General features: G+C 45.4%; 1 protein-coding gene across 5 annotated transcripts in view; it reads left to right on the forward strand.

Annotated features, from left to right (window-relative positions):
- Positions 1-21,626, forward strand: part of SLC30A10 (solute carrier family 30 member 10) — a 42,313-nt gene extending 20,687 nt beyond the window's left edge. The window contains exons 1-5 of one of the 5 annotated variants that reach the window (XR_008665521.1): positions 7,177-7,978; positions 9,241-9,318; positions 13,819-14,058; positions 16,435-17,285; positions 20,953-21,626. Coding sequence is in view for 4 of the 5 variants with exons in the window: in XM_055333813.1 (XP_055189788.1) it covers positions 7,306-7,978; positions 9,241-9,318; positions 13,819-14,058; positions 16,435-16,934 (1,491 nt within the window). In the remaining variant the exon portion in view is untranslated. Of the gene's footprint in view, positions 1-6,625; positions 6,662-7,176; positions 7,979-9,202; positions 9,319-13,818; positions 14,059-16,434 lie in introns of those variants that run through there. The other 4 variants (XM_055333817.1, XM_055333813.1, XM_055333816.1 and 1 more) reach the window with 4 other exon arrangements.
- The last annotated feature ends 4,336 nt before the right edge of the window (positions 21,627-25,962 follow it).

Genomic DNA, 25,962 nt, shown 5'->3' on the forward strand with positions numbered 1-25,962 from the left:
GTAATGATAGCTGAGAAGTTTGGAGTTTTAGATTTGTAGGAGCAGAGGGAGAGAGAGAGGGAGAGAATCTTAAGCAGACTCCACACCCCGTGCAGAGCCTGACACGTGGCTCATTCTGACAATCCTGAGATATGACCTGAGCCGCAATCAAGAATTGGATGCCTAACTGACTGAGTCACGCAGGTGCCCCATAGATTTGTAAAATATTTTAAGTATTTTATAGTCTTAAAACATTTTATTAATCAGTATTTGACATTCATAATACATTTTATTAATCAATAACTAATGAGTTCTAAGCTAAACAGATTATTTGAACCTAGGGGGAGCAGGTGATCTTATAAAGAAAATAAAAATTTTTTCTTATTAAAAAAATAGGGTAATCTAAATAACTGCGAAGAGGATGCCAGATTGTTACTTATCAGAAGTCAACAATACGGGATCCCTGGGTGGCGCAGCGGTTTGGCGCCTGCCTTTGGCCCAGGGCGCGATCCTGGAGACCCGGGATCGAATCCCACGTCGGGCTCCTGGTGCATGGAGACTGCTTCTCCCTCTGCCTGTGTCTCTACCCCCCTCTCTCTCTCTCTGTATGACTATCGTAAATAAATAAAAAAAAAATTTTAAAAAAAGAAGTCAACAATACTTCTGGGAATGGTGACAGCCAGAGGGTAAAGAAGGGAGCCACACTTTGTCACTATTTACTATGAGAGCACCATGTAGGCTCTCCACTATGCTGTCGCCTTTGATTCTCACAACCACTGTGTGAGAGGATGACGTCTCTACCTCCAGATTATAAGTGAGAACACAGACCTAAAAGAAATTAAGCGATTTAGCCAGTTGCTAACAACCAATAGAGCCAAGATTGTATCCCAGATTTGAGTGGCTCCCAAATCTGTCTCTCCACCACATAACCCTGACTGTTGAACTAGTGTATTTGGCAGGGGGAAAGTAAAGGTATTTATAGGTTTTATTTGAACCCCCACACAAGTATTCCCACAATTTCTTGAGCAAATGGACTCTCTCATTTTCATATATAGTAGTCACATGGGGTACGTTCTAAGATCCTCAGTGAACGCCTGAAACCACAGATAGTACCAAGCCCTATACACACTGTGTCTCTTCCTATACATGCGTATCGATGAGAAAGTCTAATTTATAAATTAGGCACAGTAAGGGATGAACAATAACACCAATAATAAAATAGAATAATTATGGAGGTGAACTGTAATAAAAATAATGTGAATGTGGTCTTTCTTAAAATATCTTACTGTCCTCACCCTTGTTGTGATGATTTGAGATAATCTATGCGTGCGTGATGGGATGAAGGCAGGTGGATGACATGGGCATCATGAGGTAGCGTGAGGCTATTACTGATCTTCTGAGGTGACATCAGGAGGATCACCTTCCAGATCACGGCCGACTGCAGGTGATTAAAATTGCAGAAAGTGGAACTGTGGATATAGGGTTGGCGGGGGGGGGGACTAATGTAGTTTAAAAATTAAGGTGAATCTAGTGGTGAAGAAATCTGTCTGTATGGTAATGGTTCAGATGGCATTAAATAATGCATGTAAAAGCTTTTTGTAAATTATTAAGTGACAGGGGACTTAACCTATAGCTAAAACTATTTGGTTTAGAATCAATATTAAGGGGGGAGTTTCTCCCTGTTTCTTGCACCTTTGAGAGTTTTTTTTGTTTGTTTTTTTGCTTCCATTTGAATTAGAAATGGTCCAAAAGCTGATTTTTTTGTTCCTCTTGTTCACCAAGCAGGAGTTTTCACACCCAAATTCTGTCAGTTAGTGATGAGTTTTAGATGATGTGTGTCTTGAACTCCTAGTTCTGCCTCTAATCCTTTCCCCCTTCTTCCCAGTAGCTGTGTCCCTTTCCACTTGCTGGTTCGCATCCTCCTCTCCCTCTCCACACTTCACGCATAGCACTTCCCCATGAGCATCTCGGCGTGACTTTGGGATCTGCAGATGGTAAGAGGCACACAGACCAGAGCTGCAATGCCCACAAGTACCCCCAAATAACATGGGCATTGTTACTGCCAAATGTATCAAATAGCCCAATCTCAGCATCCCTGGTGGGATATACTGATCATAGTCATTCGTTTATAGCTGTGTACTCAACAGTTGGTAACTTGCATTCCTATACTTTGTCTTAATCCATTTAGGCTGCTAACAAAATACTACAAATTGATTATTTATTTATTTATTTATTTATTTATTTTATTTTTAAGATTTTATTTATTTATGAGAGAGAGAGAGGCAGAGACACAGGCAGAGGGAGAAGAAGGCTCCATGCAGGGAGCCTGATGTGGGACTCAATCCCAGGTCTCCAGGATCACGCCCTGGGCTGAAGGGGGCGCTAAACCACTGAGCCACCAGGGCTGCCCAAGATTGATTACTTAAAAGTATTGACAAAGTATTTAAAAGTATTTTAAAAGATGTTATTTATTTATTTATTTATTTATTTATTTATTTATTTATTTGAGAGAGAGAAAGAGAGCACAGAGTGAGAGAGAGAAGCAGACTCTCCATCAAGGAGAGAAGACGACGCAGGGCTCCATCCCAGGACCCTGAGATTGTGACCTGAGCTGAAGGCAGATGCTTAACCCACTGAGCCATCCAGGTGCCCCAGACTGCGTAGTTTATAAAAAATAGAAGTTTGTTAACATTTATTGAGCCCTTCTTATGAGCCTGGCACTCCACTAGGTAATCTGCATACATTTTCTCAAGCCTCGTGACAACCCCATGAGATATATACTATTATGGTCCTTAGTTCACACACACACACACACACACACACACACACACACACACGTATAAAAAGAAGGTTGTAAGGAACTTGTCCCAGGTCACGCAAGCAAGTGACGGCTGGGATTTGGTTCCAAGTCTGTCTGATTCCAAAGGTCAAATTATGAACTGCTGTGCTATTCAATCTTTCAAGTGTTCTTAAAGTGAGTGCAAAATTAATATTATCTAGAGTCTGTTTTTTTTCTTTTTTTCAATAAGCAAGTTGTAGTATTTGATGTTGTGATGAGGCTTGCATTCCTACCACTTCCTGGCCTAGCTACCACTTTGCTACAAGAAAGTGGCATTTTGGAGGAGCCTTGGTGGTGCCACTTGGCAGGCTGATGGGCGGAGCTCTAAATTCATGTGGGAGCTGCCGCTTTCTAAGTGGGCTTCAACTCACAACACCGCTGAGTACTCGCCCTAAACAGCCCATTCCGAGGGGAGTTGACCACTACTTATGTGTTATTTTTTTATACCTCATGCCTCTATCATCAAAAAAATGTGTAGTCATCTCAAGTAAAGAATCTCTTGAATTTAATGTACTCTAAAAAAACATGGAAGGACAAAAAACATATTTTGGGGTTCAAAAAGTATCTGTGTTACAAAGTGTTACAAAAATACACATTATATAAATTTGTCAACAAGGAGCTGGTGTGGACGGGAGATGCCTCAGCGACCTGGAGAAGTAATTTCCTTTCGGAAAGTCTCCACATATTATCAGGCTCTGCGGGTTTCCAGCTGGGCTACAGGTGAAAAGCACCCAGATTCTGATGATGTATTTAAAATCTGGAGGCAGGAGCTATGGGGAAAAAGAGCTACCTCTTCTTCTTCTTTTTTTTTTTTTAAGATTTTTTTTATTTATTCATGAGAGAAAGAGAGGCAGAGACACAGGCAGAGGGAGAAGCAGGCTCCACGCAGGGAGCCCGACACGAGACTCGATCCCAGGACCCCAGGATCACGACCTGAGCTGAAGGCAGCACTAAACCACTGAGCCACCCAGACTGCGCATACCTCTTCTTTTGAAAAATAGTTTGGTGCTTTGGATGAGATGTCTATTTTCTTCCTTGAAGGGAGCATCATCTCTGATCACTTAGAACAAAACAAAACAAAAACAAAAAAGGCTGTATTTTTGAGTTCTTTAAAAAAAAAAAAAAAGTTTGTTACTTTCTGGGTCAATACCAGTGTAGGAAGAACTTTTAGTGCTATCATCTCTATAAGTTGTAGAGCATCAAGGTCTATGCCAATAATAATAATAATAATAATAATAATAATAATAATAATAATAATAATGTAAGCTTCAAAAGAATCCTTTCATTTGTTTAGAACAAAAGAAGTGTTGAAAATGATCAAATACGTATAATGTGGGGCCGAAGAATGTTAAGTTCTAGAGTTTGATGCCTGGATCAGATCTCCAGATTCTATCCCTTATATATTGTGTGATCTTGGGCAAGTTACTTAAAATCTCTGGGCTCTAGGTTCTTCATGTATGAGACACAGCTAGTTTTATGAGTCATCTGTGCGGATGACAATGAGGTTGTGCCTGTAAAGTGCTCAGCACAGGGTTGGGCAGTCAAAGCCCAACAGACAGAAGCTGTTGAAACCTCATCATTGGGACACCTGGGGGGCTCAGCGGTTGAGCGTCTGCCTTTGGCTCAGGGCCTGAACCCAGAGTCCCAGGGCTGAATCCCCATCAGGATCCTATGCATGGAGCCTGCTTCTCCTCCCTCGGCCTGTGTCTCTGCCTCTCTTTCTGTATCTCTCATGAATAAATAAATAAAATCTTTATTAAAAAAAAAACCTTATCATCTACAAGAATGCATAAGAGGCAGTCTACATTTTTGTCAATTAACTTAGATTATATATATTCTCTATATATATATAAACTTTATAGGTCTACCTATCTGTCTAGTCATGGGTAGCTAGCCAAAGCATTTTTCTTAAGTGCATTTTGTTGATACCTTCAACCTGTCTGGAAGTCAAATAATGAGGCTCTGGGCAGGGCCCCTCACGCTGAACCTTCTAGTTCCATCAGCCACCCTCCTGGGGCGGTGACATAATTCTCGTTATCTGCCTTCTGTTAGGAGGACGACTGGGTAACAGGCACAAGTGATAGATTTCTGCTGACCTTGGGTTTTTCTGTCATTTGTGAATGACAAAGAAATGCAATCAGTAGGGACCTTGTGAGCACTGCCAAGTGGTTTCCACCAGGCCCCTTGTCTTGCTTCGACTGCTTTGCCTGCTGTCCTTTGTTTCATGTTGCAGAGGCTTCACAGTTTGAAGACAGGATAAGCCAGAAACTGGGATATCTTTCTCCCCAACAGAGTGTGACAGCTGTAGTTCAACAGTAATTCTGGTACACATGTGCCCAAGTGCTAATATCAATACTAGCATGCTGATGATAACATGGGGGCCTCCGGACCACTTTGCCTCCTCCTGCCCAGTCTCTTCCTCCTCCCCTCACACCTTCTTTTCCTTCCTGTCATTTATTTATTTATTTATTTATTTATTTATTTATTTATTTTTTATTTTTTATTTTTTATTTTTTTTTTTAAATTTTTATTTATTTATGATAGTCACAGAGAGAGAGAGAGAGAGAGAGAGAGAGGCAGAGACACAGGCAGAGGGAGAAGCAGGCTCCATGCACCGGGAGCCGGACGTATGATTCGATCCCGGTTCTCCAGGATCGCGCCCTGGGCCAAAGGCAGGCGCCAAACCGCTGCGCCACCCAGGATCCCTATTTATTTATTTTTTAAATAAACAACTTGTTGAGTGCTTACTATGTGCCAAGCACTGTTATAATCACTTTACACATATTAACCCATTTAATCCTCACAAACCTATGAGGAGACACTGTTATTATTCCTCTTTTTACAGGAGTGAAAGCCAGACCAGACAATTAAGGAACTTGTCCAAGGCCAAACAGCTTCAAACCTTTCCTCGGCCTCTCTGTATCTTTTTGTTTCTTTTAAATGATTTGACTATTTTAATACTCGTTTTCAGAGGCACTTCAGAGGATCAGTTCCCTCAAGTTCTCAATGTAGGGACATTCTCCCGGAGGCGGGCAGGGAACGCCTATCGCGTTCCCTGAGTTTGGATGCTCATCTTGTATAACGAGGGCCCTCAGGTCAAGGATATTTTAGCACGTTTGTCGGGGTCCCTTAGCCCTAAAAGACAAAAGATTGTCATTTATAAGGCTAAGACAGCGGATGGGGCGAGAATCGGAGTGTGCTACTAACAGACGCATTTGTTTCCAGGCCCAAACCTGGCACGTGTTTCAGGAATGGTTAAAGTTTGGGGGTTAGGGACAGGAGAGGGGGACTAGTGATCACAACTTCGCAGTCAGATCCTTTTGGGGAACGAGAACAGAATATAAAACAAAAACAAACCAAGAATGAAAGCAGCAAGGGCTCTCCCACCGGGGCCTCCCTGAACACCCAGCAGCGAACACCCTTCTTCAAGGGCTTCCAGCGCTGGGCCTCTCCCGGCGTCCTGGGGACAGCTCTCTTTCTGGATAACTTTTCCTTGGAACAGAGCCTGTTGTCAACAGGAAAGGCTTTATTTGGCACAAGCCTTCATGGAGGTCAGTGGATTGAACTTTGAGTATCAGGTCATGTGCTGTGAGGGACACATGGGGGGATGAAGAGAATATTCTCTGCAGTGGAAAACGAGACCAGGGCACAGAGGAGGCCCGCCCGGGCTTCTTGGTGGTCAAGTGACTTGGGTCTACCCTTGTGCGGGGGGGGGGGTGGGGGGGGGGGGTGGGGGGGACTGATTTCTGAGCGCTTGGGGGGGAGTGGGGGGGGAGTCCAGGCTTATCAAGGTATGATGTGCGCGCTCTCTCCGCCTGCAGTTCACCTGCGGAGGGAGGCCTGGTGAGTGGAGGCGCTGGGAGGGGTCCGGGGGCCAGGGAAGGCTCTGTGCCCTGGGGCGCGGGGGGGGGGGGTGACACAGCGATGTGATGAGATGATGATGATGATGATATGATGATGGTGCGCGGGAGGCTTCGGTGGATGGGGATGCCGAGGGAGGGCTCGGCACCCAGCACCCTGCAGCTTGGGCGGGGTTGGCCCGGGCCCCACCCGGGGCTGCGGAATCCGCAGGGCGAGCGGCGTCCGGGCACGTAGGCCAGGCTGTCCGCGTCCCCCGGGCGAACACGCCCCGCGGCGCTGCGGGGCCTTATCGGGGCCCGGGGACGGGAGGGGCTGGGGCCGCGGGGGTCGGGGTCGGGGTCGGGGTCGGGTCGGGTCGGGTCTGCGGGGGGCGCTCCGCTCCGGACCCGCCCCCTGCGCCCGCCGCTCGGGGCGGTCCTCGGAGGCCAGATCTTGGCCGGCGGCCACCCGCCGGGCGGGGCCGGGCGCGGGCCGGGCGCGGGCCGGGCTGCCGGGCCTCGGAGGCGGCCGGGGGGCCTCGGAGGCTGCGGCCGCGGCCCCTCCCGTGGACTCTGGACGTGCGCGGGCCTTATAAGGCGGCGGCCGGGGCTCGGCGCGCAGGGGCGCCCCCGCCGGCGGCGCGCGACATGGGCCGCTACTCGGGCAAGACGTGCCGGCTGCTCTTCATGCTCGTGCTCACCGTCGCCTTCTTCGGGGCCGAGCTGGTGGCGGGCTACGCGGGCAACTCCATCGCGCTGCTGTCCGACTCGTTCAGCATGCTGTCGGACCTGCTGTCGCTGTGCGTGGGGCTGGGCGCGGGCCGCGTGGCGCGGCGGCCCGGCGGGGGGCTGGGGGCCACCTACGGCTACGCGCGCGCCGAGGTGCTGGGCGCCCTGGGCAACGCCGTGTTCCTCAGCGCGCTCTGCTTCACCATCGCCGTGGAGGCCGCGCTGCGCCTGGCGCGGCCCGAGCGCATCGACGACCCCGCGCTGGTGCTGGTGGTCGGCGCGCTGGGGCTGGCGGTCAACGTGCTGGGGCTGCTCATCTTCCAGGACTGCGGCGCCTGGCTCGCCTGCTGGGGGCCCCGCCGCCGCCGCCGCCGCCGCCCGCCGCCGCCGCCGCCGCCGCCGCCGCCGCCGCCGGGACCGCCGGCCGACCTCGCCGCCCCGCGGGGCGCGCCCGGCCCCGGCCCCCGCTCCGGCCCCGGCCCCCGCTCCGGCCCCGGCCCCGGCCCCGACCCCCGGCCCGGCCCCGGCCCCGCCCGCCCGTCGGCCGGCAGGAAGGAGGAGCAGGGGGCGACCGTGTTCTCCAACGTAGCAGGTGCCTTTCGGTGGCATCCTCTGGGCCTCTCCGCCCTTCCCTCCTCCCGCCCGGCCCGTGCTCGGCATCCACGCCCTCTTTTTCTTTCCGGCCGTTGCGGCTGCTTCTATTTTGTTTAAAAAAAAAAAAAAAAAAAAAAAGAATCTATGCCTTCTGCAGCTTTATTCTCCGCTGCTAACGTAGCGTCTTCCCCACGGTCTCTTTTGTTTCTCTTGGGTCCTCAGGCCTGACCTCCTTCCTTCCCTCCTTCCTTTCTCTTTTTCTTTTCTTTTCTTTTCTTTCTTTTCTTTTCTTTTCTTTTCTTTTCTTTTCTTTTCTTTTCTTTTCTTTCTTTTCTTTTCTTTCTTTTCTTTTCTTTTCTTTCTTTTCTTTTCTTTCTTTCTTTTCTTCCTTTCTCTTCCTTCCTTCCTTTCTCTTCCTTTCTTCTTTCTTTTCCTTCCTTCCTTTCTCTTTCTTCCTCTTTCTTTTCTTTCTTTCTTTCTTTCTTTCTTTCTTTCTTTCTTTCTTCCTTTCCTTCCTTCCTGCCTCTTCTTTCTTTCTTTCTTTCTTTCTTTCTTTCTTTCTTTCTTTCTTTCTTTCTTTCCTTTCTTTCCTTTCTTTCTTTCTTTCCTTCCTTCCTTCCTTCCTTCCTTCCTTTCTCTTTCTTCCTTTTTCTTTCTTTGTTTCTTTCTTTCTCTTTCTTTCTTCTCTTCCTTCCTTCCTCTTCTTCCTTCCTTCCTCTTCTTTCTTTCTTTCTTTCTTTCTTTCTTTCTTTCTTTCTTTCTTTCTTTCTTTCTTTCTTTCTTCCTCTTCTTTTCCCCTTCCCCATTATTCTGTCTGCCTTGGAGCATTCATTTTCTCAAAAATCAGTTATTATTGGGCAACAGATAGCACCCCCCTCCAACCCTTAGCCCCTCATTGGATGCTGTCTGCATTTTATTTTCTCCCTCCCCCTTTGCACATCATTTTGTTCCCCTGGGAGTTAACGGGTTGGGGGATGGGGGTGGGCTCCCACTTTGCTCCTTTTTGTTTGTTTGTTTTAACTTGGATGGAAGTGTGAATGGAATGTAAAAGTGGCTCACAAGGCTCATGTCAAGGCCCAAATGTACTATTCTGGGCCGTGTGTGTGTGTGTGTGTGTGTGTGTGTGTGTGTGTGTGCGTATGGAGAGGCAGGGGGTCTGAGGAGCTTAGGAGTTTAAAATAACGGAACTTTTTTTGAGTCCATTGGTTCTTTTTGTTTGTAGAACTTATACACAACACAAGGTTTCTTCTTTGAATGCAGGTGATTCTCTGAACACCCAGAATGAACCAGAAGAGACTATGAAAAAGGAGAAAAAGTCTGAAGCCCTGAATATCAGAGGTAGGGTCGACTTTGGCTCGATTTGAAACCCTTTTCTGTAATACATAATGACTGTGTCGTACCCTTTTCTGTTTGCCTTTTAATAACGTGTGTTAGAAAGGAGGCCGGTTGCACGAATAGACTATGACCCTAGCCTCTTGCCTAATCATTGCATTGATTCTGAGTGACACACTAGTTGCTAATGATTTATCCTTGCTCCACTTAGAGCCAGGCCAGTGCTACCTGCTTCAGAGCCTCACAGATCAGTGGCATGCTATTACTTTATTTTTTTATTTATTTTTTATTTATTTTTAATTTTTATTTATTTATGATAGTCACAGAGAGAGAAAGAGAGAGAGGCAGAGACATAGGCAGAGGGAGAAGCAGGCTCCATGCACCGGGAGCCCAATGTGGGATTCGATCCCGGGTCTCCAGGATCGCACCCTGGGCCAAAGGCAGGCGCCAAACCGCTGCGCCACCCAGGGATCCCCATGCTATTACTTTACTTGGTTTTGTCCACTCCTGGATATTGTTAACGTAAAATGAGGCCTGTCTTAATTGAATGTAATTGTGACACAGGTGAGAAGAGGGTAGGTGGCTGCTATCCAACATGACATTGCTGATTGACTCTCAGGCCTCAACGTATTTCTGCCAGAAATCTGCGTCTGTGATGGATCTCTTGACTTACTTGAATCCGTATTTCCAGGCCCAAAGGGGAGGGTCTGGTGAGGCACATGAAAGGCACATTACTAGCCTTCTCTCTACCATGTGCTCAAGGTCACCAGCACTGGGCAAAGGTTAGCTCAGGGAGTTCAGAGGTGCATCTCTCACTAGACACCAATATTGTATGTATGCAGCATCTCTTCCAACTTCTTGAGCAGAGGCTTTGCTTCAGATTGACTCCAGAAGGGTCAGTCCCCAATCTCGACTTTGAGGATTTCAATAAAGATTATGCAACCCTTTACTTTCAGAGGATTTGGGGGAAGCCTATGATAGGGCTTCAATGGAAACAATATTTTTAAAAAGTAAAAATCGGGAGACATTTTCATTTTTGAGAGACTCCTGGCTTTTTCTATAGTGTGATACCTGGAATGGATCTCTAGGGGAAAATCAGAAAAAACCCCAACAACAATACAACAATAACAGCCATACACGAGCTTCTAAAAATTTCTACATGAATCACTTTTTAAAAATTGAACAGCAACAGGGGAATTTCTAAAGTGCTTGGTGGTGAATCTTTTAGGAAAGAGACATCTGAAATGAAAAATCTCTACCCTTTATCTTTCTTTGGGTTCAATATAAAAATATGCATATAGTATATGCTATGTATAGTGTGTATCAAATACATACTCTATATATTATATATATATCATAGATTTTCCATAGTATTTTAACTTTTCAGAGCACATTCAGTTAATTATTCATTCTTATGTTGCAGAGAAGGAGAACAGGTAGGTGGAAAGATGCTAAGAGGAATGAAGAGTGGGAGACAGTACATATCATGTACAGTACATATTCCCCTGTTTGGGAAGCATTTTTTTATGGCAAATTTGTATGATCTGGCTAATCTTTAAAGCTGTTGGAGCTCCTAGGGGAAAAATCACGAGTGGTTGTTAGATAAAGGATGTGATATGGGAGGGAAAGCAGCTACCCTGTTTAGGGGGTGCGTGCTTGTGCCAGGCACCATTCATGAGTGAGTCGCTTAGCATTTGTAAGAATCTCACCGGGTGGGAGCTGTTGTCTCTCAGGTAGTGAGAGGAGTTGCTGGGCTCAACCCTGTGCTGCCTCCGCTTCGGTGGCCTTTCCACTTTCAGGCCAAGGCGGAGGCTGGCCTCAGCTTAGGTCCTATGTCCTCATCTCCGAGCCACAATTCAGAGAAGGCCCACAGGATGTTACAGCTGGAAAGGCCTTAGTGGGAATGGACTCCACCCCTTCGCTTTGCAGGGTGGGAAGGTTTCCTTTGCAAGGAAACAGGGTCCCTAGAGTCCGGTGACTTCCCAAGTCACCCAGGCTAGCAGCAGAGGCAGGTCTGGCACCTGCCTTCACATTTCCACCGCTTCCCAGTTTTGGACACTGCCTGTACGCTCCAGGAAAGATGGTTTGTTTCTCCAGTGTAGACAGTCCACTGAGTGGTTACACTTTTGCCATTTAAGTGGTTGCTTTAGAAAGCACGACTGTCCTCCCAGATCTGCAGCGGAGCAAACGACTGATGGGGATTCTCATGAACAAAAATCATTTCTGGATTTTAATTAGTGTTTCTCTTATTTCAATGGAATAAAACAAATGCCTTCTGAGAAACACAGTCCATCTTCTGCAAAGCACAGTGAAAGCACAATCCTTTAAAGATTCCCGTCAATTGTAGTGGTTGGTTTTATTTGATGGGATCAAAAGGGATACGTTAAAAAATGTTGCAACAGCATGTCAAAAAGATAATTAACTTTTTGTATTTCAGTATAAGTATAAATAGATACACCACAACCCTGACATCATTTGAAAATAAGTCTCTTTGGAGGAGATGCTTCTTTCTGATTGTTTTTTTCCAATAAGAAAGATCTCTCATCTTTCCATAACCACTTGTTATTGCCCAGGGCTAGTGCACTGTGTTTCTGGTTCACCAACAAACTCAACAACACTGATGGCTTTTCCAAATGCTGGGACACATCAGATTTCAACTTATGTCAAATTGCCGTGTTATAAGCCAGTTTTTCTGAGTTTTTTAAAGAATTTCAAGACAGGAAGTGAGGGCCAGCTGTTCAGATGTCCTGTCATTCATTGTAAAGCTACCTTGGGAGCAATATGACTATGGATGATTGAGCTGCCTGCCAATCCATCTTTGTCTCCCAGGTAATGTTGCCTGACTTATTTTCTGAATCAGGAAGGTGATCAGATCACTTCAGAATCTGCTCAGAGATCTTCACCGCCTCCAGAATAAGGTCCTAACACTGCTGACATTCGCGGACTTGCTGTGCCAGTGTCAGCACTCCTTTCTAGGCATTTCTGCCCTCTTCTCCTTGGTTGCCCCATCTCCTCCGAGACCTATACTGTCTCTCTCCTACCCGCGCCCCTATTCCCATCCAGTGCACACTTACAGTGAGATGAGAAGTGCTCAGTTCAAGTTCAGCCTCTGCCTTTTACTAAGCTAGGTGACCTTGGACAAGTAACTTAATGTCTCTGAACTTCAGTCTCCTTATGGATCGACTCTCGGGACTTTCTATTCATGGCTCAGAACAGGGCCTGGGGAGTAAAAAGCTCTCTCAGGGATGTGAGGGGAAAGGGGACACAGAATTAGAAAGAATGGAATTGTTTAATGTATTTATTGAATCAGGATCCTATTCTAGTATCTAAACACTCAGCCAGAAGGAGATACATTTTACTCCTATATTGTTTTGGGGCAAGGTGGCCACAAATCGCATTTAGTATGTCCACAGAATGCCATTTTGTCTCCGATGCTACTCAGCTACTCAGAATCCTAAAAAGTATTGCCAAGAGGAAGCATTAGCTCCATTAAAGCATTTTCCAGGTGAGACCATTCACTTGTAACCATGAGTGAGCTATTAGAATTTTGGATTATCATTAATTCTACTGAATGGATCTGTGGGATATTTGGAGAGGCAAAATGAATCCTTTTTTTTTTTTTTAAGATTTTCTTTATTTATTCATGAGAGACACAGAGACACAGGCAGAGGCAGAAGCAGGCTCCTCACAGGGAGCCCAATATGGGACTCGATCCCGGGACCCTGGGATCACTCCCTGAGCCCAAGGCAGCCGCTCAACGGCTGAGCCACCCAGGTGTCCGGGGCACCCGGATCTTCTCTGTTAGGATTGCATATTTTCTGGATCATAATTAAAACCCTTAAGAGCGGTTCCCTGCATTAAGGGCAGCCACAGTTTGGGTTATTGTCTCTTTGATTTTAATCTTATTGTGACAAATGGCTCTTTCTTCAGTGGCAGTGCTGCCGGAGGCTCTTCCCGAGGATGTCTTGAACCAGATCCAGTTTGAATGACTCGGGCTAAGGGGGGAGTAGCAGAGGCATGTAGGGAAGGGGGAAACAGATCCAGGAAGAGAGAAGACAAGGAATAATAAGAACCGCTCTTTTGTTATTAGTTCCCTCTCCTCTTCAAAATGCTTAAAACAATTTAAATCACAGATATTTGTCTCAAAGAATAAGAAACTATTTGCATAGCCTCTTTTCCGGTTTGGTGTCTTCTGATGAGTGGCAGGTGGCAGTGGTGTAGCATTAGGAACCCACACGGTCCCTCTTCCCACGCGTGTCTGGAGCTCAGAATCTTCCGAGGCTGTTGCAGGTTCTCTGGGTTCTGGGATGGTGGCCTAGGGCTTTGTTTTCTATGAAGTAGTTGACTTTTTTTTTTTTTTTTCATTTGAATCCATCCTGCTGTCCTAACCAAAAAGAAAACAAATAACAACTGATATATTCTTAGACTTGGGAACCCGGGTCACTGCGTGTTCCCAGCTCCCAAATTTGGATCTGTGCTTTAGTGGCCTTTCTTTCTCCCCGGCAGGTGTACTTTTGCATGTGATGGGCGACGCCCTGGGGTCGGTGGTGGTGGTGATCACGGCCATCATATTTTATGTGCGTCCCCTGCAACCTGAGGACCCATGTAACTGGCAGTGCTACATCGACCCCAGCCTGACTATCATCATGGTTATCATCATTTTGTCATCTGCCTTCCCACTCATCAAGGAGACTGCTGCCATTCTGCTGCAGATGGTCCCCAAAGGAGTTAACATGGAAGAGCTGAGTAAGTCAGATGCTTCTTATCTAGAACCATGCCCGCTTAATGCTCTTCAGGCCAAAGGGCCAGCGCTATTTCAAAGCAGTGTTTGATTTATGTATCCTGAAATACTTTAAATCACCTGGCAAAAGAAACATCTATCGTATGTTTTGTAGCCTAGTAGGATGACTCACAGCTCCAAGAACCAAAGGTCCTTTGCAACCCATGACTGATTCCACTGCAAATTTTTGAGAATATAATGCTTGTGCAGTACCTGTTCCCGGCTTTTACCTTCATGTCAAAGATTTATTTTAATTCCAATAAGATTACCCTGCCAAGAACTTGATTTTTATTCTCCTTATTCTGAAAACATGAATCATTGATTTGTATTCTAGATCCTGCTTTCTTGTTAATTGATTTTTTTATGGGCACGCAAGTCACCATGTCTAATACCATAAAAAGGACCGTGTTTTAAATTCAGATCATTCATGACCTCATTGAGTAATGAAATCTGTTCCTTTGCTTTGCTCAAACAGAAGATCAAACTCTTACCTTAGTCAGGCGCCTCTGTCCCTCCATATTTTGGAGACTTTGCAGAGTTCTAAATGAGAACTATCCAGATGTTGACAAGAAACTGAATGTGCGCCTTTATTTCTAGTGGTTCTAAATGGAGATTATGTTTTTATAGAAAAAAAGCTTTCTTGCATATTTGCTGTTACACTCTATCATTGCTTCACCAGTGAGCCAGGAACCATGCAGATAGAGCCCAGCCCTCTATGAGGCTCAAAGTTGGAAGACCTTACGTCATGTCAGATCCCTGAAATGAGGTGTGAATGGGTCTTAATACATTGTGTGGCCACAGCTAGGCTTTCCCCTGGGAGGGTGTGATTTATGGTGGTCAGTGTAGGTCATAGCCCTCCCAGCCCCCTGTTCAGTAGCATACACTGGGACCAGCTGGTCCAGCCATTGCTAACAGCTGGTCTTTCCCCCTGGATGTTCTTTTTGCGTTTTGGAGCCTCATCTTTGGCAGCATTGCTTACTTTACGGTTTCGGAGTCAGTTAGGTGTGGCCAACGCTCTGGCTGCTTTACTGTACAGAGGTAAAGTAATCAGCCTTCATTTCCTGCAGTCTGCCCAGTGCCGCAGGGAGAGGAGGTAGGAGGTGGGGAAGGAGATACTGGGAGCAGATACACAGCATTGTCTCCACCTTCCAGAAACTTGTTTCCCAGTTGAGGGAACAAGATAAACATATCAAAACAATCTGTGATATATAATGGCTTATCTTGCCTTTTAACAAAGTAAGATATATATATTATATTATATACACACATTTAAAAATAGATGATAATGGCAGTAGCAACACTTCTCTGGCACTTATTACATGCTAGTAGTGTTCTCAGTGCTTTATTTATATTCACTCATTTAAATCCTGAAAGTAAACCTATGGGGAACTATCATTATTATTCCCGATTTACAGATAAGGAGACTGAGGCACTGCAGGCTAGGTAAAGTACCCAAGACCAGTCTAAACTGGGATCCAAACTCTAGTTGGCTACAGGGTCCTTGCTCATAATCATCATTCAGCATCATCACTCTAAATACATGCTCATTTGAGAAACTATGGAAAATATAGAAGACTTAAATTAAAAAAAAAGGAAATCTCTCATAATCCTGTCACCCAGAAATTACCACTTTTAATTTTGAATCAATCCATCAGTAAGACAAAGCTTTATCTGTATAAAATGTGTGTGTGTGTGTGTGTGTGTATACACTGATGCTTGTTTTAAAAAAAAGAAAAAAATCGTGCTGTATATACGGTAAAACTATTTGTTTTTTCACTTAAAGATACCTTCTGTGCCTTTTCTCATATCCTGAAATATGCAACTTACTTGTTAATGGCTGTCATATTCTTTTTATATAATTGATTTAGCTATTTCCTTATTTCCATTTTTTTTTCGTTAATACAAAGAACATTGCCCAAACCATTTTTGTACATGAATCTTTGGGTATTTCCTTTTAGGTTAACTTCCTAGTACTAGACACGCAGGTGAAAGTTTTCGGGCCACGTTGCCAAGTTCTCTCCTTTCAAATCGGCATCCTACTTTATACTCCTGACACACCCTGGGTGTCTGTTCCCTTGTAAACTCAACAACCTTGGGAATTTGGGGGCGGGTGTTGTTAAAGTTATTTTCTTGGATTGCTCTTTATGGGTTCATGATGGGTGGTATAGGGACTTGGAGAGGAGAAAGAAGAGTATGGAAACATGTCCCCAGATTGGTACAGCTCTTTTTCTTCCCATTGTTGTAAATCCATCGTTGAGAATGCCTTCAGGGACCATGTCCCTCCCATAGAGGTACCTTGTTTCCAGTAGCCTTAGCTAATTGTTCGCTCTTCCTCGTTGTAGTGAGTAAACTCTCGGCCGTGCCCGGGATTAGCAGTGTACATGAAGTGCACATCTGGGAACTTATAAGCGGAAAGATCATCGCCACCCTGCACATCAAGTATCAGAAGGACAGGGACTATCAGGACGCCAGTAGGAAAATTCGAGAGATCTTCCACAGTGTGGGGATCCACAACGTGACCATCCAGTTTGAGCAAGTGGACTTGAAGGACCCCGTGGAGCAGAAGGACTTGCTGTTGCTCTGCAGCTCCCCCTGCATCTCCAAGGGCTGTGAGAAGCAGCTGTGCTGCCCCCCCGGGGCCCTGCCTCTGGCCCACGTCAATGGCTGTGCGGAGCACAACGGCTGTCCCCCTCTGGACACGTACCCAAGTGATGGCCTTGGGAGGCGAGAAACAACAGAAGTGGCTATTGAAGTATCGTTGGACAGCTGTCTGAGTGAGCATGGACAAGCCCCCAGCAAAAGTCAGGAGGACCCACATTATGTCAGCAGCACGCATTTTTAATCTGTTCCCCACATACACAGACTGTATAGACGAGGCACTCTGGTTTCTGGAAAGACCTCTGTGGGCTCTAGGCACTGATCAAAATCGCGGTGCGCACGCTCTGTGTTGTTTGGGATGTTAATTGCATGTGTCTGTTAATTCCTCTGTGCCTGAGAACCCCTTTAGGTCGTGCTGGGGATCTCATGCTGCTCTTCAACAAACTGGCTGTTTTAGTTTGAGCATTTATTTTAAGAAGCAACCTGCACTCGCATACGTGTCGGGGACATTGAGGGCTGGGACCCCGTGGTAGTGGACACAGGATTCAAAGTGGTTCTTGTTTTAAAGTGATTGGAACTTGTAGCTGACTCTCAGGTGAGCTCATAGCCCAGTACACTGAAAAAGCCTAAAAGCCATGATAGCTTTTTTTTCCCCCATTCCATTATCAGATCATAAAAGAGGAAAAAGTTGGACAGTCCCGTCACTGTGGAAGTTTTTCTTCCTTGACTCATTTTCGAATACATGTAAAGTGAATACCCATTAAAGTAGAAAATATTCTCAGAACATTAGAGGAAGTGGAGTTTATTGGGGAAGACAGGAAGAAAATGCTTTCTGACTACCTCTTCATTTTGTGAGGTGGAGAGAAAACGAGTGTTTACTTCCCGCTGTGAAATGAACTACAGCTATAGGGTGCTTCAAGTGTTTCATGCATAAAATACTTTTTTTTTTCACTTGGAAGTGTGGGAATATTTGCACTTTCTAAAGTATGATGCAATACTAATATTGCAGAACCAGTCCAGTTGGGATCGTTCTCATTTATTGCTTAACAGTTTATTTGTCCAAATTTCCCTTGGGTCTTCTTTTCCATGATCACATTGATATATGTAGCATTTACCAGGAGAAAATGGGTATCCCTAGGAGAGAAGCATATATGGCCCTGAGTATTCATTCCTGCCCCAAAATAAGCTAGATTGACTTTTCTTTCACTAGACATATTTTGAAGTATTTATTATAGTTGCCAACCAGTAACTTGTTGGAGAAGTGTATGTGTAGGGAAAAATGAGAATTAATTTAATTGCTGCCTTTTAATGCGTTTTGAGGAGCTTCCAATTTCCTTTACTTCCTTTTCTGACTCTGACCCATGTTACCAATTTCAAATAAATTTATTATAATTTTATTTGGATCCATAATCGACATACTAATGGATTAGTAGTGGAGAACCACCTGTCACATATCGAACAAGTTGTTGAGGCAGCAGAATTTTAATCAGAACAGTCTCAAAATAGGTCTGAGTAATGGGAGATGCCCTCATAGAGAACTAGAGTCTTCCTTGATGGGTTGCAAAATTGACAACGATCATCTCTCAGGCTGCAGGCACTGGGTCCTGTTTAGAATCTAAACAATAGTCAACAGAAATGCTGGGTTGTTAATGGAAAAAGGACGCACATTTTGCAGCACTAATACCATTTAAAAAAATGTCTTTGTGTTCACTCTAAGGCTGAAAAAAGTAAGCAGCTGTGATCAGTAGGATGGGAATTTTTTTCATTCCTTGAAATTTTAGAATCTGTGTTTAAATTTGCCATGAATTAGGTAAATCCCATTTTTAGTCCTAGGAGTTTATTGGACTAGTCTGTATGGCCAAGTGAGGGGTAAACTATAAGACAGCATTTTTATTTTTATATTTAATACTAAAAGTATAGCATGTACTCACAAAAACAAAGCAAAAACAAAAAAGGGAGATTCTCTTTGAAGTTCACCCCAGTGATGAGTGAACCAAATTCTAGACAGATGTTGGTTGAGGTGTCTTGACTGGAACCAAAGACGAAATCTGTCCCTCACTTCCAAATTTGAAGGTCTAATCTGATTTCACATCGTTCTGCTTTTATTAAAAGGGAAAGATGATAAGTTTATAGTGTCTGTGCAGCTGGCTAAAGAAACACACGCTAGTTTGCATCTAGATAATGTTCTTTAAGTCTGTAAAGTTTCTTTTTAGGAAAGGAAAAGGCACTTAATTCCAGTATAACTAAATTGACCTCAGAAGAGTTGCTTGATGGACACTAATTCACATAGAGCTAATGTGAAATAATCCCTTTTGAAGACAGTTTGAGTGCGTTTAATGTGTTCCAACAAGCTAATTAAGTGCAATATTTTTCTGTGGGGTTAGGTGGTTTCCTTTGTCCTCTTTCGTGCTGTGATGCCTGCGGTATGGTATTTTTACTTTTTTTTTAAGATTTTATTTATTTATTCATGAGAGACATACACAGAGAGAGAGAGAGACACACACACAGGCAGAGGGAGAAGCAGGCTCCATGCAGGGAGCCTGATGTGGGACCCGATCCCAAGACCCCAGGAACACGCCCTGAATCCAAGGTAGATGCTCAACTGCTGAGCCTCCCATGCATCCCTTTACTTGGGTTTTGCTCTCCCTTTAGTTGTCCTGCATTTTAATTCTCCCAAGGAAAAGCAGACTTTTCTTTCCCTCTTTGAGTCAGCCTTGCCTGGTGGCAGTAGGCCTGATGAACAGAGGCTTTACTAACTCTGATTTCCTGTCTTTTTTAAAGGAAATGAAAATAACTTTTTAAAAGTCGAGGGCAACCTCTGTGTGTCGGGTCAGGACCAGCCATCCTAGCCCTAACCTGGAGGACACAGAGGATGGCCCTTGCTGCTGCCCCCTGTCCTCCTATCTCGATAGAAAGAGTCCTTTCCACATTATTTCAACACAGGCTCTGGGAAGCACTGTGTCTGCTTTTATCTTCCAAATATCAACTTTGGTTGTGAAAATAGAGATTAGGGTTTTTTTTCATGACATTTGGCCCATGTCTCATGGGCCAAAATGTCCCATGATATTTGGGACAATATATATATTGTCCCTCTAATTTTTGCTAAAGTATCAATAAAATAGGGAGACATTGTTTGAGGAAGAATTAAAAATATTCTCTGTATTGGTTACTTTTTTTTCCTATTTGCCACCAGCTGGCCAAACCCTAGTGGGGGTAAATCAGGAACTCCAAAGTTCAGTAGGATAGAGTGCTTTCAAGATCAAAGAAATCACTGAGGCGGATTTGGGATTATAATAAGGCAGCTGCCCTGTAGGTAGTAAGAGTCTTTGTTATGCTTTCTCAGCATTATTGACATTTTCAACTGGATTAATTCCTTGTTGTGTGGGGCCGTCCCATGCATTGTAGGATGTTTGGCAGGATCCCTGGCCTCTGCTCACTTAGATGCACACTCATGCGTTGTGACAACCAAAAATGTCCCCAGACATTGCCACCAGTCCTCTGAGGGCAAATTGGCCTCTAGTTCTGAGCCACTGACTTATCCTAAGAGTAGTTGAGAATTATTGTTGGTAAAAGTCCCTCCAGAGCCCGGTAATCATTTTAATAGAATTAGTTCTGCACAATTCACTCTTCAAAAAATATTTTTAAAGCAGAGATCAAACCGTTCATCAAAATGACAGTCATCTCTACTTAGGAACTTCGGACATTTAAAGAAATGATATAATTTTGTGGGGGCAGCAAAGGCTTTACAAATCGGATTATGCAGATGAGTCAGTATAACAGCGAATGAGATGAAAAGCCTTTACTGTCCTGTCATGTCGTGACCCCTTCAACTCATGAATGTCCTCAGTCTGATGAATTCACCAAAAAATGAGAGCAAAAGATTCCAGGAGGATTGATTCCTGGGGCTCAAGTATTTAATTCTCCACCAGTTTTAAACATGATGGTGTTTCTTCTATTGGTTCCAGACAAGCCCCTCATCTTGGTGCCAAGGACAAGTTCAGATGCTAAAACGAATTCTGGAATTGTCTGTGGTTACCTTAACCCTTTGCCAAATCGTACCCTGTTTTTTTATCCGGGAGGTCAAGAGACATTTCTCGCTTTTTTTTTTTTTTTTTTTTTACATTTTTCGCTTTTAAATGTATCTTTACACTCTTGCAATTGAAGACTGCAGAAAAGGACTGTGTTAGAAAAAAAAAATGAGGAAATGTGACCTGATTTAGGTTTTGAATTTAGACTGAATCATGAATATGCCTTTTCTATAGCTCTGCTGTTCACCTGCTAAGTTGTTACCTGTTTGTACTTCTGAGTGTGTTTGCACATGAGTCGCCGTGGGTAGGAATGAAACTACTGCATCAAGAAACTAAGCTGCTCCAATGGAAATTGCCTCGGACCCCAATCCTCACCGTAATCTAAATGTTAGGAATTTGGAGGTTAGCTAATGCGATGTGTCATGTTCAGGAGCTTCTCTTTTCAAGTGTTTTATTCTGGACCTTTTTGTTTACGTGGAACTTTCTTGAACATTGCTGGATGGATCAACTGTCTCCTCTTGGTACAAAGCCAGGCCAGAGACGATGAACCTGTTGTGGATTCTGGTGGGAATAATCCAGGGAGGACGATGATTTCTGGAGGGTGAGCCCTTCCTTCCAGGAGGTCTGAAGTTATGTTACAGTATTATGATGGAGTTCTGTTGCTTCAAGTCTTCCTCCCGTCCTCACAGGCGATTTTGCCAAAGTTTAACTGTCACATTTGTGGGAACTACTAAAACTTTAAGATACAAAGTTTAAATAACTCATTACTAATTGCATGTGAAATGCCCCAGTAATGTGTGCACATTTGCATACCTGTAACAGTGAAGGTTGTTCAATGGTGCTGTAAAATAAAAATAAAAAATAAAAAAAAAACACCACACACACATCACATGACTGAGGTGTTTGTGGAAATCAGATGGATACGGGAGAGAGTTGAACTCATTTTGTCTTTGTCTCTTACTCTAGTCATTTTATTACTCACTAATGCTTCAGATGGTTTTCCACTGATGTGGGGCTTGTCTCCATCTCTGCTGTGCTCCCGTCTTCTCTGTGCCCCTCTGCCACCCTTCCCCACCTGCAGTGTCACAGGCCCATCTTGGCACAAATGTCCCAAACTGACCCAGCTGACTACTTACTGTAGCCTGGACTGACCTGGGTTTCTAGTGGGGCTTGTGTGGCCCAGGGCTGCCCAAGGGGGTTTGTGCAGAAGGGGAGCTCCTGGCATTTAGGGAACGGCGGAGAGGCTAGGCTTATTTTGGAGAAGTCCTATAGATTTTAAGGGGATCAGTCTTCAGTTCTTCCAACTGTGTTTAACCGAATCAACCAATCAACTGATAGCCAGCATACACTTACTAGAAACTGTGCGAGTGGTTCTGGCCTCCAGGAAGCTAATAGCCTGCCCTGGAAGCTAAGTAAGGCAGTCCAGCTCTGTGGGAGTTTAAGGAGGCCCACTCTCAGCATGGGAGTAGGGGTGGAGGATCTTGTGCTGAATGGGTCTGGGGGCTCAGATGCACACCTCCTAAGCCCTGGGCAGCATCAGGATAAGAACAGAGCTTCGCATTTCATGACTGTCCCCTTCTGTCAGCAATGAGTCTGCAGGATGGAACAGAGGACTCAGCTGGGGGCTCAGAGTCCAGGATGTCAGACTACTCCATCTAGTGGGGAACCTGCCTCCTCTGGGTCTCCTTCCTGCGTGCTGTTTCTTCACAGCACTGTGACTTTGGAACATCATGTCATACATTCACTCACTTATTTCCTGTCTCTTTCACTAGAATAAGTCTGTGTATGATCCACGGCTGTGTTCTTCAGCCCCCATCTCGTGCTGGGAACAGTGACACAGGACCTGGCACCAATAAATATTTATCAAACGAATGAATGAATACACACATGAATGAATGAATAGCTTCAACTCTTGGTGTTAACAGTTACAGGATTCGGATAAATCATTTAACAGCATTGAGCGTCAGGTTGTTTTTTTTTTTTTTTTTTTTAATAATGATGGCCTGTGCTCCCTTCCTTGTGGGGCTGTTGTAGGAGTCCTAGGAGACGGGAGAGCAGAGTTAAATGTCAAGTGATTTTGTTATCTTATGCTTTCAACCTGGCATTCACATTTTTCCGGTTCTTATCCTGCTTCCTCCCATCTCGGTAATCCCATTTTGTCAATTAAGCAGCATTTAAGGCGAATTGGCATGACACAGTGGTACAATCAACGTGAGTGAAGACGAGGAGGACAGGCTTCACGGAAGACCTGGCATTTGGAATTGGCCTTGGAGTAGGTCAGTGGGTGGAGGGAGGCGGAAAGGACAACCCAGCCTGAAGGCTTGGACATCCTTCTTTAGGCAGCTGGCCCCAGAGCTTTGGTGGGGAGCAGGGTGCAGATGGGGGAAAAGCCAGGACTACCTATTCACAGGGAACGGTTTCATCCAGAGGCTTCCTCACCCTGCTCTGGTGCTTTGTTGGTCAGCGTTGGGGCATCTGCTGTCTCCTGTCCTGCCTGGAATCCTGAGCGCCCCCAGCTGTGGCTGAGCACTTGCTGTGCATGTCCCTGGGTGTGTATGTGGGTGTCCTCACTCCTCCAGATTCCCGGGCAGTTTCTCCCGGTCCCCTGATCAGCCTTCCTGGGTGCATTTCTGCCTCGACCCTGCTGCCACGCATAATGCTGCCTCCAGCTCATCCTGGGTCTCCCCAGTCACTGGGCTGCACTAAAGTCCACTTCAAGGACTCGATGTCAGTCCCTGCTTCTCCAGTCTTGTCCCCAACTCTCAGGTTCGGCTTGATCATCTCCCATCTGGTGGGAGCCTGCCCACCAGCCACCTCCAAGGTCCCCATCAACTGTCCTGGAAGGACCGAGTCGGCCTGTCATTGGGGCCTCCCACCTGCACCCCCCCCCCCGCAGCCTTATCTTCCCCAGCAGATGAGAAGCACATAGAAACCCAAAGAAGTTAGACCAGCAGAGGATGTACAATAGGGTGGTGCGTGAGTTGGGGGTGAAATCATACCTGGTCCTTGTGTGCTCCAAAGTCATTTTTACTTTTTCCAGTTTGCAATTACACCCACCAAGTTACTTCCTTTCTGCTTTCTCTCTGTCTCTGTCTGTCTGTCTGTCTGTCTGTCTCTCTCTCTCTGGCCAGTTTCCTCCTTTTTTGTTAGTATGCCCCGTGCCCGGGAGGTGATTTCCTGTGCATGACAGACGGCAGCCCTACTTGCCCGGTGTCCTGATTCAGGAGCCCACTCGGAAACGGGCCTACCCTGTGCCCAGAAGCAGAGCCACGATCTTTCCCATCTTTTTTTTGTAAAGCAAAAGTGGGGGAGGCCCCTGTTGGCTCAAAGTATCACCGCATGACCACCAACGTGGCCTCGCGGTGACAGTGAGCTCCAACATAGAGCAAAACCATCTGGCACGTCGCACTGGTTCTTTTAGGCTTGCGGGTGCAAGAGGGCAACTGGCACGGGGTTTATACCTGGGGGCCGGTGGTGTTTTGCTTGCATCCTGGGGGAGCATTCTCAGAGTGGCCGCGTGGACGCGGCTTGCAGTGGGAGTGGTAATAACCAGGCCTGGCACCTGCTCAGAAAGCTGGGACCTAAAGAAAGTCATGCTGAGCGCGGTGAGTTTGTGGCTGTCACCTGACGTTCAGAGGTATTCGGAACGTCACTTCTGGAAGGAGTGATGCTTGGTGCTTGCTTTATAGCTAGACTTGCAAAGCAGGGTACGGCCTGAGTGGGGGGATGTGATTTGGCCCATTGTACCACTAAACCTGTGCTACAGAAAAGAGCTTTACGGGGAGATTTTGTTACACAAAGTAACGTATCCTGTGAAGTATAGCCTAAAGTTTGAGCATCGTGGCTTCCAGGTTGGCCTGCTGGTAAATCCTGGCTCTACCACTGATGAGCTGCTTGACCTCAGGAAGACTCCAAGCTGTGAATAAAATAAGTTCTCGAGGCCTCAGTGTTGCCATCTGTAAAACTGGGGAATATCCTAATTCCTGGCTCTCGAGATTGCTGTGAGGGGGACAGGAGACTGCCCGTCGGGGGCTCAGCACAGGGCCTGGAGCTGAACATTCTCAAGGAATGCTAGATCTTTAAAATGCCCACTTTAAGGGGGACACTTGACGGGATGAGCACTGGATGTTATTCTGTATGTTGGTAAATTGAACACCAATAAAAATTAATTTATTAAAAAAATAAAATAAAATAAAATGCCCACTTTATTATTATTATTGTTTTGTGTGTGTGTGTGTGTGTGTGTGTGAAGATTTTATTTATTTATTCATGAGAGACACAGAGAGAAAGAGAGGCAGAGACACAGGCAGAGGGAGAAGCAGACTCCATGCAGGGAGCCCAACGTGAGACTCGAACCCAGGACCCCAGGATCGTGACGCAAGCCAAAGGCAGATGCTCAACCACTGAACCACCCGGGTGCCCTAAAATGCCCACTTTCATAGGTAAGATTTCAAGTGGATTTATTCTTATTTTAACTCACTACTCACAATGGAAATGCCAAAAATGTATAGCGTAGACCAACCTGAGTGTCCGTAGCCAGGTAGATTTGAAAGTCCTTGAGGGAGGAGGCCACATCGCCTGACATCGCTGGAGAATAACACAGACCTGAGGATGTGACCAAAAATCCCAGACATCTTACTCCCAGGAAAATAAAATAGATTCAGCGGTGAAGGGCTTCATTATTAACACCAGGGCTCAATCCCTAAGGACCTTAACTCAACAGTATCTTACTGCTGCAGGATCACTGGGCAAGTGATACTCTCAAGTGATACTCTCAAGTGATACTCTTACCAGATAAGGTCCCAGCGCCTACAAACAAAGCAGAAGTTGCCATGGACACCCAAAGAGTCAAGCCCAGATTCATCCAGGACAGGATATGATCTTATATTAAGGATTTGTTAATTCTCTATTTAAAAAAAAAATCAGAATATTTAAAAAAAGACATCTCTGTATCATGTGGTTTCTAGCCTTTTCTGCGGTGGCACTGACTTTCCTCAGGAAGCCCATGACGAGCTCTCCCTCCCTTGGCTCACTTGGATGAAGAGTGTGCCTTCAGAACAACCTCACACCTGCATTTCAGCATTTTTTTTTTATAGAAAATATCCCATAACTTTAATTGACCCTTGCCCTCCCCAGGCACACACGGCCCCATAGATTCATATGGTGAATCAGACAGGGAGCGGCACCCGCATCCAAGATGTCAGTCCATTCAGAAGATGAGGGACAAATTAGTTCCATATCTCA

The sequence above is a fragment of the Nyctereutes procyonoides genome, unplaced genomic scaffold, assembly GCF_905146905.1.
Source record: "Nyctereutes procyonoides isolate TBG_1078 unplaced genomic scaffold, NYPRO_anot_genome, whole genome shotgun sequence".
Classification (NCBI taxonomy): Eukaryota; Metazoa; Chordata; class Mammalia; order Carnivora; family Canidae; genus Nyctereutes; species Nyctereutes procyonoides.